This window comes from Petromyzon marinus, chromosome 27, assembly GCF_048934315.1.
Source record: "Petromyzon marinus isolate PM22_M1 ecotype Great Lakes invasive population chromosome 27, UKy_Petmar_22M1.pri1.0, whole genome shotgun sequence".
Classification (NCBI taxonomy): Eukaryota; Metazoa; Chordata; class Hyperoartia; order Petromyzontiformes; family Petromyzontidae; genus Petromyzon; species Petromyzon marinus.
The window spans coordinates 6,269,176-6,282,311 of record NC_133693.1 but is presented as its reverse complement, the minus strand read 5'-3'; the positions used below and the strand labels follow the sequence as shown (position 1 = coordinate 6,282,311).

The 13,136-nt window shown below is 51.7% G+C and overlaps 1 protein-coding gene across 1 annotated transcript in view; it reads left to right on the top strand.

Annotated features, from left to right (window-relative positions):
• The window catches only part of LOC116946610 (uncharacterized), a 64,376-nt gene extending 55,134 nt beyond the window's left edge, over window positions 1-9,242 (top strand). Inside the window, exons 3-5 of the mRNA XM_032961685.2 lie at window positions 4,923-5,194; window positions 6,425-6,719; window positions 6,855-9,242. Of these exons, the coding sequence (XP_032817576.2) occupies window positions 4,923-5,194; window positions 6,425-6,719; window positions 6,855-7,024 (737 nt within the window). The 3' untranslated portion in view covers window positions 7,025-9,242. The remainder of the gene's footprint in view (window positions 1-4,922; window positions 5,195-6,424; window positions 6,720-6,854) is intronic.
• The last annotated feature ends 3,894 nt before the right edge of the window (window positions 9,243-13,136 follow it).

Sequence of the window (13,136 nt, the reverse complement as noted above, 5' to 3'; positions counted from 1 at the left end):
TAGTTTTGGTAACAAAAAATAGTTAAGAGTTTGCGCCTCTTCATGCCCACGGATTTTCAAAAATGTTCTCCCTCCTGAATTGTCCCTGAACGCTGCTCAGCTACCTTGGTGTAGGAACTGCTTCTTGTGTTCAGTTTACTGTCCTTTCCCTGCACATCCGATTAGTACGGCTGGTTATGTACGGTGCGAAAGAAGTTCAACATACAGAACATTGTCGGCAGAAGGAATAACTTCCTTCGAGCGCTTCTGAGTCGTCCTCTCTCTCTGAGTCGTTCTCTCTCTCTGAGAAGTCCTCCCTCTCTCTGAGTCGTTCTCTCTCTCTGAGTCGTCCTCTCTCTCTGAGTCGTCCTCTCTCTCTGAGTCGTCCTCTCTCTCTCTGAGTCGTTCTCTCTCTGAGTCGTCCTCTCTCTCTCTGAGTCGTCCTCTCTCTCTGAGTCATCCTCTCTCTCTGAGTCGTCCTCTCTCTCTGAGTCGTTCTCTCTCTGAGTCGTCCTCTCTCTGAGTCGTTCTCTCTCTCTGAGTCGTCCTCTCTCTGAGTCGTCCTCTCTCTGAGTCGTTCTCTCTCTCTGAGTCGTCCTCTCTCTCTGAGTCGTCCTCTCTCTCTTTGAGTCGTCCTCTCTCTGAGTCGTCCTCTCTCTGAGTCGTCCTCTCTCTCTGAGTCGTCCTCCCTCTCTCTGAGTCGTCCTCCCTCTCTCTGAGTCGTCCTCTCTCTCTGAGTCGTCCTCTCTCTCTCTGAGTCGTCCTCTCTCTGAGTCGTCCTCCCTCTCTCTGAGTCGACCTCTCCCTCTCTCTGCGAGAGCGAGGAGGGAGATACCGTGTGATGGAGGCGCAGTAAAACATTTTTATTAAACATTCTTTGGTGATGCTGCTGCAGTGGTGCACAATCAACAACAACAAACAACTTGATGAATGTGTTTCATTTTTTGGGGGATAAACTTTAAACATCCTTAGCATCATCATCCATCAATGATATGTTCACCATCCACCAACGCTCACATCGTCATCATCAAATTCTACTGTCAGACTGATCCTCACATTCGTCAACTACAAAACTGTTGTCTGAAAATAAGTATAAATATAATAGGCGACGTTTTAGGCAATGGCCCTTCATAATTGTTATTATTATTTCCATCGCCGTCTGCACCCGAATTCGCATGCCCAGTGGCTGTGCAGGAGGGGGTTTGGAAAGCGCCGTGGGGGGGGGGGGGGGGGCGTGGGTGGGTGATGTCCGTGAGCCGTGTATATTTTCCGTGTATATTTTCCCTTCTTACAAAGTTTCTCTGCTCGTTCTTTCTCTGCTTGCCCAGCGTAAACAAGGACTATTATAAAATAATAAATCGTGGCTCGATTAAATAAAAAAACACGCGGAGATAGCTTTTCAAAAAACACAACGCAGAGACAAAGATCCCCCATTTAGCCTTGACCAGTCTATTGGGGCAAGTGCTGCTAGCGAGTAGTACCTATGAAGGCCGTAAAGTCACACGAGGGGATGGATAACCAGCACCGCGCCCGGCCGCCTTTGTCTCCCTGGTGAGGGTGTTTACACACATCTCCCCAGGAACTCATTTGAGGCTGAGTCTACCTAGGGGAGGGCCCCAGGAGTTCTCAGTTAATCGTCACTGACCAACATCATTCAGACGGATTTTTGTTCTAGGCAAGCGATGTCGGCCTTCCGAGTCACGATGATTTGAGTCAACGCGAAACGTTGGATTAAGATTGGTCCTTGCTTGGTTCAACAGTTCTAACCCACGCGCACAAGGTCGGCCCAACGTCGGCCTAACGTTGTCATGTTCACTGGGTATCCCCCTTGGCCCCCCGAAAGCAATCTGGCAAGTTCAGCAGCACGGGGGTGGCTCATCAAGCCACTGCTGACTCGACGTTGAGACGCTCATTGATCGAAACCGGCCAGGAGCTTTGCGTGGATGCTGAAGATGATATGCACTTCCAGAAGGCTGATAGAATGTAAAAAAAAACCTCATTATATATTTGTGTTATTTCAATGTGGATAGACAGATGTGGAAAATGAGGCGTTGCGCATTTTTTTTAAAGGCTGGTTTCGAAAACAAAAAAAAACGAACGGACGGCTGGTGGTGAGATTCAGAATTACAATATTTATTTAGACTGGAGGAATCCGATCAACCGTGGAAGCTCTTCCTGGGTGAACGCAGGCCAAGTTCGCTGCGTTCCCAGCACCAATTCGGTCCGTCCCGATCTCCCGTTGCGGCACCGTGGGTGTGGGGGAGACGGTGGTGGTTCCCGTTCCTGCGGTGCAGGGTCGGGCGTCTGGCGCCCTTCGTGTGAGAAGCAAGGAGGCTCATGGCGAAGGAATGTGACGCGCAGTTCCCAGCGAGTTCACGCCAGGCTGATACCCCCCCCGCCTCTCTCTCTCTCTGTCACTCTCTCACGCTCACGCTGTGGTGTGCGTGTGTGACTCTGTGTCTGCGACTGTCTGTCTGTGTGTGTCTGTGTGTTGTGCGTGTGTGACTCTGTCCGCGTCTGTCTGTGTGTGTCTGTGTGTGACTCTGTGTCTGCGTCTGTCTGTGTGTCTCTGTGTGTTGTGCGTGTGTGACTGTCTGTGTGTGTCTGTGTGTTGTGTGTGTGTGACTCTGTGTCTGCGTCTGTCTGTGTCTGTGTGTGGTGCGTGTGTGACTCTGTGTCTGCGTCTGTCTGTGTGTGTCTGTGTGTTGTGCCTGTGTGACTGTCTGCGTCTGTGTGTGTCTATGTGTGGTGCGTGTGCGACTCTCTGTATGCGTCTGTCTGTGTGTGTGTGTCTGTGTGTGGTGCGTGTGTGACTGTGCGTGTGTGTAGCGGAAGTGTAGCTGTTAGCGCACTGCGCTAACAGCACTTGCCCCTACAGTCTGTTAAGTCTATACGGGGTGGAAAAAATCCTTTGTATTTGTGTGTACGTGTCTTCGTACGCGTGTCTCTGTCCGTGTGTCTCCGTGCGCGTGTCTCCGTCCGTGTGTCTCCGTCCGTGTGTCTCTGTCCGTGTGCCTTCTGCTTGACATGAAACCGATAGCGCGGACGGAATAGAATTGGTGGATAATAGAGAATGCAAAAATAAAAACACACCAATTAAAACATCTGTGCTCGCGAGACAATGCGTCATCCGCTCACTCATTATCTACCCACCACCACCACGACCACCACCAATACGTCAACAACATCGCGTTGCGTCCCATTTGTTAACCATCAACAGCAGACACACCGCAGGCTGCAGAGCCACCACGCACTGGCCCAGTGATCCTCACCCTGCCGCACATTAGAAACCATCGTGAGGGATTTGACAGCACAGCGACGACGATGGTGGTGGTAGTGGTGATGGTGGTGGTGATGGTGGTGGTAGTGGTGATGGTGGTGGTGGTAGTGGTGATGGTGGTGATGGTAGTGGTGATGGTGGTGGTGGTAGTGGTGATGGTGGTGGTAGTGGTGATGGTGGTAGTGGTGATGGTGGTGATAGTGGTGGTGGTAGTGGTAGTGGTGATGATGGTAGTGGTAGTGGTGATGGTGGTGCTGGTGGTGGTGCTGCTGGTAGTGATGGTGTTGGTAGTGATGGTGGTGGTAGTGATGGGTGTGTTCACCATTGGCCTACTGTCATGGGCCACCACGTTCTGCAGGGGCCGCACTAAAGGCCACCAGGGGCCGCGTTGGGCCCCGCAGTCATGAATTACCGCAAGAGGCACGCAGGTTGATGCTGTACGGCCATCAGCCGCACGTGTAGGGGCAGGGGGGTGCTGTGTCGGTGGCCACACTCAAGCGTGGGCGGACGCTAGCGGTGGCGTGGGCGTGGCTATGTAAGAGTGGGCGGGACTGACGGAGGGGCCCTTACCTGGTCAAATACAACATAGTTTAGTTTATATCATAGGTTGTTTGGGTTTGATCGCGAAAATCTAAATGTGACGTTAAACCCGCCACCACCACCCGACACACAGCCAGTGCGTAAGAGTTTGTCCCGTAAACAGAACGTGGCCAATTCGTTGCTAGTACAGCATAGCGGGTGTAACGACACATTTATATATTTACGCGATTTAACCCAAAAAAAACTATAACACGGATGACATTGTGTTGCGAAAGCCTACGTGTTAAATAGTTTAGTTTTGAATAGTTTATATAGTTTAGATGTGACGAGTTTTTTTAAATAATTGCACACCGCAAGTTACTCTCAGCTGGAACATGTCCGTAGCAAATCGTCGATCGGGGGCCACGTGATAGAACAAGGGCGGAAGGTTCGGGCAGGACCCTCCTGGACAATGAGTCACGAGACTCGGTGAGGCTGCGGAGGCGAAGAGGAAAAAAAACACCGCAATCGTTGTTGTCGTTGTTGTTGTTGTCGTTGTTGTTGTTGTTGTCGTTGTTGTTGTTGTCGTTGTTGTTGTGGTTGTTGTTGTCGTTGTTGTCGTCGTTGTTGTTGTCGTTGTTGTGGTCGTTGTTGTTGTCGTTGTTGTCGTTGTAGTCGTTGTCGTTGTCGTCGTTGTCGTTGTTGTTGTGGTCGTTGTTGTCGTTGTTGTCGTTGTTGTTGTGGTCGTTGTTGTTGTGGTCGTTGTTGTTGTGGTCGTTGTCATTGTTGTTGTTGTCGTTGTTGTTGTCGTCGTTGTTGTCGTTGTTGTTGTTGTCGTTATTGTTGTTGTGGTTGTTGTGGTTGTTGTTGTGGTTGTTGTGGTTGTTGTTGTGGTTGTTATTGTGGTTGTTGTGGTCGTTGTTGTTGTCGTTGTCGTTGTTGTTGTTGTCGTTGTTGTCGTTGTTGTTGTTGTCGTTGTTGTGGTCGTTGTTGTTGTCGTTGTTGTCGTTGTTGTTGTTGTGGTCGTTGTTGTTGTCGTTGTTGTTGTTGTCGTTGTTGTTGTTGTTGTCGTTGTTGTTGTTGTGGTCGTTGTTGTTGTCGTTGTCATTGCCAAGTTTTTTGTCGCCTCCGTCTCCACCGCCAGGCGCCACGACGACGGACACCGAATCAGCGTCCGTGACCTCGGGCCCCGTGACCTCAGGCCCCGTGACCTCGGACCCCGTGACCTCGGGCCCCGTGACCTCGGGCCCCGTGACCTCGGGCCCCATGACCTCGGGCCCCGTGGTGCCGTCCGAGGCCCCCACGGACGAGAACGAGCAGCCCACGTCCCCCCACGAGCAGCCCGGATCCTCGCCCCCCCAGGACGCGGACCACGCGCAGGGGGAGGGCACGAGCGTGGAGGCAGCGACTACGCAGGTGCGGTGGTGGGGGGGGGGATACACGTGTGTGTGTGTGTGTCTGTGTGTGTGTCTGTGTGTGTGTCTGTGTCTGTGTGTCTGTGTGTGTCTGTGTGTGTGTGTCTGTGTGTGTGTCTGTGTGTGTGTCTGTGTGTGTCTGTGTGTGTGTGTCTGTGTGTGTGTGTGTCTGTGTGTGTCTGTGTGTGTGTGTCTGTGTGTGTGTCTGTGTGTGTGTCTGTGTGTGTGTCTGTGTGTGTGTGTCTGTGTGTGTGTGTGTCTGTGTGTGTGTGTGTGTCTGTGTGTGTTGTGTGCATGTGGGGGGAGTGGTGGCGACCCGAGTTCGATTCCCGCTCCCGGCCAACACCGGTGACGATTATCTGAACCGGTCCTGGGCCCTCCCCTAGGTTGACTCAGCCTCAAATGAGTACCTGGTGCAGTGTGTAAACATCAGCACTGGGGAAACAAAGGCGGCCCCGGTGTAGGCATTGGCCACAGCACCCTGTCGTGTGCCGTACCTACCTTTGTAGGTACTCCCTAACAGCACTTGCCCCAACAGTCTGGTAAAGGCTACATGGGGGATTTTTGCCTTTACATACAATCGTACAAACTCACATACACACACCTGTGTAATTGCGTGCGATTGCATACACACCAATACAGGTGTGCACCTGCACGCAGCCACGTGCACACCTGCACGGGTGTGGTTAGTAAACGCCGTGGCATTAAAAGTAAACATATATAATAGGCGACGTGCCGGGCAATGGCCCTTTCACGTAGCATACTAGCTCAGTCGTCAATCTATGTGCTATGAAGACGGGTCAATGGCCGAAACGTCACCTGTTATGTAGGGGTTTTTATATTTTAAGGCGACGCACAGTTTTGTTGATGAATGTGTTGTTGTTGATTGTTCTTGTGCACCACTGCCAGCAGCAGCAGAACCCAATAATGTAGTGTTTGTTATTTGGGTTTTGCAACCTTTGGATGTTTGTGGTTAACAAGCAGTGGTTTGCATTAATTCATTAATCTGAGTTTACACACTCACCCACCCACTCACCCACCCACTCATTCAATCACCATCTCACACACACGCACACAATCACCAACCCCCCCCACACACACACTCACCCACTCACTCACCCACCCACCCATCCACACACACACTCCACTCACCCACCCACCCAACCACTCGCCCACCCACCCATCCACTCACCCACCCAACCACTCGCCCACCCACTCACCCACTCACCAGGCTGCGGACGCCCCGAGCCCACCGCTGGTCCCAGTCGACGGAAGCACAGAGAGCGACGTCGCCACCGCCACCACCACCACCGGCAGCTCCAGCAGCACCGTGGACGGCCACGTGGGCGGCCACGTGGGCAAAGCTCACGGCCGCATGGGTCAGCCTGCCGTGGTGGAGGAACCGCCCATCATCCCCGTCCACAAAGAAGAGGTCAAGGAAGGTCAAAGGGGACCTCCCGACATGCCGGCCACCGCAAGCGCGGCGGTGAACGACAGCCCCTTCGAGAAGACGGAGGTTCTGGCCGGTGAGTCCGCCCAGCACCGTGCAGCACGACCGCCATGCCGCCAACACCGGAACCGTGTGGCCCTGCGCCTCTGCTGCGTCACGTGCTGTACCCCATTACCCCTGCTGTACCGTGCGCCCGTTCTGTGTGTGGCAGCGGTGATCGCGGGGGGAGCGGTCGGCGTGGTGATGGCGGCGCTGCTCGTCGCCTTCCTCGTCCACCGCATCCGCAAAAAGGACACGGGCAGCTACGCGCTGGACCCCAACAAACCCCCGCAGACCAACGGAGACTACCAGATCGCTCCCACGCAGGAGATCTACGCCTAGACGGGGCGCCCGCACCACCACCAGCACCGCCACCAAGATCAACGACACCACCACTGCCACAAACACCATCACCGCCAACACCACCTAGACCACCGTCACCACAAACAGCACCACCAGCACCGCCACCAAGATCAGCATCAACAACAACACCACCACAAGCACCACCAACACCAACACCAGGAACAACATCATCATCAACACCACCACCACCACAAATAACACCACCACAAACACCATCACCAACACTGCCACCTCGACCAACATCACCACCATCACCACCAAAACCAGCAGTGAAACAATCAGCACCAAGACACCACCACCACCATGACTACCATCACCATTATCACTACCAGGAACATGCCAACACCATCACCATCACAACCATCTTCATCATAACCACCAACACCATCACCATCACAACCATCCTCATCATAACTCCCAACATCATCCCCTTCACAACCATCCTCATCATGACTAACACCACTAACCACCACAAACATGCCACCACCACCATCACTCATATCATCACCACCACCACAATCGCTACTTTTACCACCACCACCACCATCATCACCACCACCACCATCACTCACATCATCACCACCACCACAATCGCTACTTTTACCACCACCACCACCACCACCACCGGCTCCAGCCACAATGGAACAGGATCATCAATGCTGCCCGGTGCTCTTGCCTCGGCCTCGGGGATTGGCTTAGCTCATGCCCAGGTGTAGTGTGGCTGCGCGCCTGTCAACCAGCGGCTCGGAGGCAGGGGTTGGTGGATCACTCAAAGGTTGTGCGCTTCAGAGCCACCATCGCCTTGCAGGGGAGGGGTAGAGCAGACGGCACCTTTTCTTGCGGGGGAGGAGGGAGAGAGAGAGAGGATGGGTGGGGGGGTGTGCAGCAAGTAGGATAATTATGTAGATTGATTATCTGGAGGGCGGAACAAGTTGGTGGTGGTTCGGGGGAGAGGAAGAGAACGTCAAGCTTGTGCCTTTATTTTGTATTTCTTGTTTGTCCTCTCTATTTTCCGGGACCCGTGTACCTCGAGTAAATGGGAATACACTCTCTCCCGCCACGTGTTCGTGCGTGAATTTCCCCCGCGTCTGTGCGTGTGTGGCATTGAGTGTCCCTGGACGTGCGTGTGAGTGAGTGAGAGTGTGCAAGTCGTTATAGAGAGGGGGGGGGGGAGGAGAGGCAGTGTCACAGTTCGTGCGCTGCACTGCACTGCCCTACGGAACCAGGCGTCCCGGCACCGGTGGCGATTATCTCAGCCGGTCCTGGGCACCCCGCCGCCCCCGCTAGGTCGTCTCTGCCACGAGGGAGACAAAGGCGGCCGGGCGTATTGCTGGCCACCCACCCCCTCGTGTACCGTTCTGGCCTTCATAGGTGCTCGCTAACAGCACTATGAGTCATATCCCCTGTGTGCGTACACGTGAGTTGATAAATGCGTGACAGCCATCAAAAGCATTAATCGTAAAATGCCGTGGGACACCCCTAGGTCGGCTCAGTTTTTAAAACGCAGCACCCGTTACTTGCAGGGCACCGCCACCCCCATAGGCCCTCCTAAACAGGCACACACAGACAGCACTTGCCCGTTGCTATGCCTCGGCCAAGCCGGGTTTGGAAATATCGAATGTCCTCTGTGTGTGTGTGTATATGTTACAGGACGTGTGGCGCGTACGTGTGTGTGTGTGAATGGTAACGCGTGTTAGGGGGGTCCATGAAACACGTGTTAGGGGGTACATGAAACACTTGTTAGGGGGTACATGAAACGCGTGTTAGGGGGTCCATGAAACGCGTGTTAGGGGGCTATGAAACGTGTGTTAGGGGTCTATGAAACGTGTGTTAGGGGTCTATGAAACGTGTGTTAGGGGTCTATGAAACGTGTGTTAGGGGTCTATGAAACGTGTGTTAGGGGGTCTATGAAACGTGTGTTAGGGGGTCTATGAAACGCGTGTTAGAGGGTCCATGAAACGCGTGTTAGGGGGTCTATGAAACGCGTGTTAGAGGGTCCATGAAACGCGTGTGCTTGTGGGTAGATTCCTGTTCAAAAACTGGGCGGACGGTAGGGGTGTTTTCATAATCTTAAGTGTTCCAATAATTTCTTTATAATAATAATCACTCGTCGCTGTCTCTTTCATGAGATGTTTCTGCCATTCTAACCAAAAAAATACGTACTGAAAATGTTAAAAAAAATATTAACCCCCCCCCCCCCCCCAACACAAAAAAAGCTTTAACCTCGCTGCTTTTAAATCGCGAGCACTTGCGGGGAACAATGACGTTCATGAAGAGTGCAACGACAAATCTTAAATATTATATACTCGGTTGGGGCGAGGGGCCTTTATTATCCTGGAGCTCACACCGTGGCTCGCCTGCTGAGCTGCAGTAATCCCTCTATTTAAGGAACGAAATAGGAGGATTTCGCCACCAGTCTTGCATGCCGTCTGATGAAGCTGGTCGTAATTACCGGCGAAACGTCGTACTCAGATTGTAAATGTTGTGGCTTGGCTCTCCAACACACCGGTGTGCTGTACTAGTAACGGATTGGCCACGTTCTGTTTACGTGACAAACCCTTACGCACTGGCTGTGTGTCGGGTGGTGGCGGGTTTAACGACACATTTATATTTGCGTGATCTAACCCCCCAAAAAAAAGCTCGATTGTGGACAAACCAGCGGCAGTCTGCAGCTCAAGCTGATCATGGTGGCGGACGACATCGGTTTCGCGAGAACCAGGACAACTGAGGCCTTTTGACCCGCACTGTTGGCCTCTTACGCCACCCTACCCTATATACATTTGTTTATAAGAATTGTTTTTTTTAATTAAAGCAAAAATATAGTATCGCGTTTTAGGGTAAGTAGTTGCATTAGTATCGTCGGGACGGTTTCGTCCGGCTGGGCTCAATCATGGATTTACTTCTCTCTGCCTATCCTCTTCCCATCGTTATAGTCGTTAAATACTTTTTTTTAAGAATAATTATTTTCTTTCTCTTCTTTGTAAAAGCGGAGTTATTTTCTCATGCCTGTTACAGTCGCGTTGGGGGCGGGGGTGGTGGTGGTGGTGGTAATCATTCGAGAGGGAGAGAGAGAGAAGAAGGAGGAGAGTTAATTTGTAACGAGCGGTGATTCGTTAACTCTTTTTAAATGTCTCTCTGCGGCTCCGGTGTGCTGTGGGATTCCTATCCCTTGATGCGACTTTGCGTGCGGGGGCTAATACCCCGAAACGTCGTTTTGAATATGGCCATACATACGGACGTGCTGGCGGTACACCGGTGCAGCATAGCACAAAGATTCTCATGAAAGTCTAAAATTATTTTTTGTTTAACTGACATTCATCCTCCGACTGCTTCGACATCACGAGAACGGCTTTTGACGCACTACCACCACCACCAACAACAAACACCTCGCAAGATGTTGTGACCGGGATTGCGAATCGCGGCAAAATAAATAATTACTGCAAAAATGTTTAGCTTTTAAAAATATATATACGGCGCACTACCGGTGTACCGCCAATACGTTGGTATGGACATTACGGCTGTCATCTTAAACCAGCCAACTACGCTACGTGACGCACTCAAGATTTCTACCCTTTTCAAAAAGTCACACGCCACAATTCACTGGTGACGAGGAAACAAACGTGACCCCTTCTCTTGTCGCTCGCTGCGGTCGAGGCCGCCGGGTGGGAGTCTCGCGACCAAGGTTGCTATCGTGAACCCCTCCGCTAACGAGTGTGACGTTCGCGCAGACTTCACCGTTGCGAGCCAACGCGTCGATCGGATTCTGACCTTGTGACCTCTCACGACGAGAGAGTTTTGGTGGGGGTGGGGGGGTGTGAGTTCAGTCTCAAGGCACCTTTGGTGAGGAGCTGGAGCTTTACGCGGCCAGAATCTGATCGATGCTTTGGCACGCGTGTGACTCGTAATAATAATAATGATGATGATGACGTCTGTGTACATGTCACGATCGCCGTCGGGTGGTGGAGAGGTTAAGGGTGATGACGTTCGCGAAGAAAAACGACTCCCCGTACGTGGTCTCATGATTGTGGCTGAGGTCTGCACCGTCGCAGAAACGCCCACGAATTATTCAGCTCATCGGCCCTTCCTGCTGAAATGAATGCGACAAACATCTAAACGAAACATCTCAGCCGAAGAAAACCTAACACGGCATCGTTGTGTTGGCTACGGAGAAAACGAACCACGTTATTGACAACGACTTGTGCATTTCAAAAATGAAAAGTGCCCCTTATAATAGTATGTAATTATTGTTATACCGAACTTCCCGGATTATGACATGCTGTGTTTTCCCTGCATTTTAAAACAAACGTTCGGGGGCACGTTTCACGATCCAATAGGTTTGTGTGCATGAGTGTGTGTACATGGGGAGCGGTAGTGCAGTGGTTAGCACTGCGCTGTGTTACTGACCCGGCCACCCGAGTTGGATTCCCGCTCACGGCAAACACCAGTGACGATTATCTGAACCGGTCCTAGGCCTCCCCTAGGTCGACTCAGCCTCAAATGAGTACCTGGTGCGATGTGTAAACATCGCCACTAGGGAAACAAAGGCAGCCGGGCGTGGTGTTAGACCACCCACCCTCTCGTGTGCCGTGCCAGCCTTCATAGGTGCTCGCTAACAGCACTTGCCACTACAGTTTGTTAAGGCTATACGGGAGGTCTTTGTACATGGGGAGTTGTAGTGTAGTGCTTAGCACGCTGTGTTACAGACCCGGTCACCCGAGTTCGATTCACGATCATGGCCACCACCAGTGACTATTTTCTGAACCGACCCCGGGCCTCCCCTAGGTCGACTCAGCCTCAAACGAGTAACCAGGTGCTGTTTCTAAACATCGTGTACCATGCAGGGCTTCATAGGTGGGTTAATAGCATTTCCCCCAACCAAAAAATATGTTAAGACTACACGGCGGATCTTTGTCGTGTGTGAGTCCAGGCACCGGAATCACACAATTTCATAATTTCACAGGGCGTGAGTTTTTCACTGGGTATGTATGCGTCTTGCAATCCGGAGAGTTACGGTTACGTCATGTTGTATACACGAAACAATGTGCTTGGATGCAATCAAGCCAGGCAGCCAGCCAGGAAGCCAGCCAGCCAGCCAGCTCGCTAATGCAATATATGCAAACGATTTGGCACGTCCCAATGAAATGCCCGCCGATGGTGTCACAGAGAACCGCGTTCTGAAAACAAAAAAGACGAGGCCGCAATTTTGTAAGCAACCGCCCATGGCTTACGCAAGCCTCGACCCATTGTGTCGTCATCCGCATTAAAAAAAGGAAACGTAACGCCGATTCGTTCGGTCATTGATTGTGGGTAGCTGGTGGCGTGGGGGGCTGGAGGGAGGTTGGAGGCGTTTCCACCCCACTGCGGAACAACATTTACGGAACCACCGCCGATGTACGTGAACCTCTGAGGGTCGCTATCAACACGCGCAGACGGACGGGCAGACGTTTGTAATCGTATTTCTGGTTTCACGTGTAATTTATGTGACTCTCCTCCACCACCCATTATTATCCTTAGACAAATTTTAAACAATAACAAGGTTTGCCCGTGATAAGTGTTGTCTCTTATTTTTGTTTGGCTTTTGTTTGCACAACGCTTTGTTTTGTTTTTTTGCGAGGCACGCGGTCGTGTGATTGGGGGCCCGGTTTAGGGGAGAGGATTGCTGTAAGCGGACTGGATATGACGAGCGGTCTCTCCGTTGTTGTTGTTGTTTGTTATCGGTTGTTTGTTGTTTTTCCGTCGTGTTTATTCGTCGATGATTGTCCGGAATTATTTTTTTTAAGTCTACGAGCTTAAGCGATACAAAGTGTGAGACCAAAGTGTGAGACCCCACCATACCCCCCCCCCCCCTTAAAAAATGTCTTAAGCTCCTTCGCTAACAATAAAACGTGAACCTGAACTGTCCAAAAAAAATCATAAAAGTTCTTTTTGTTTTTAAGTGTATATGAAACTGAGAAGCTGTATAGCCCGGCGTCTACGTGAATCTGAACCCTCTTTTCTTTTCACTGCACAACCGAGCCGTGCAACCGCAAGAAGCCAAGCCCTTGATAGACACATTATTTGACCCACCCCTGGCCCTGCTTGGCACCGAGAG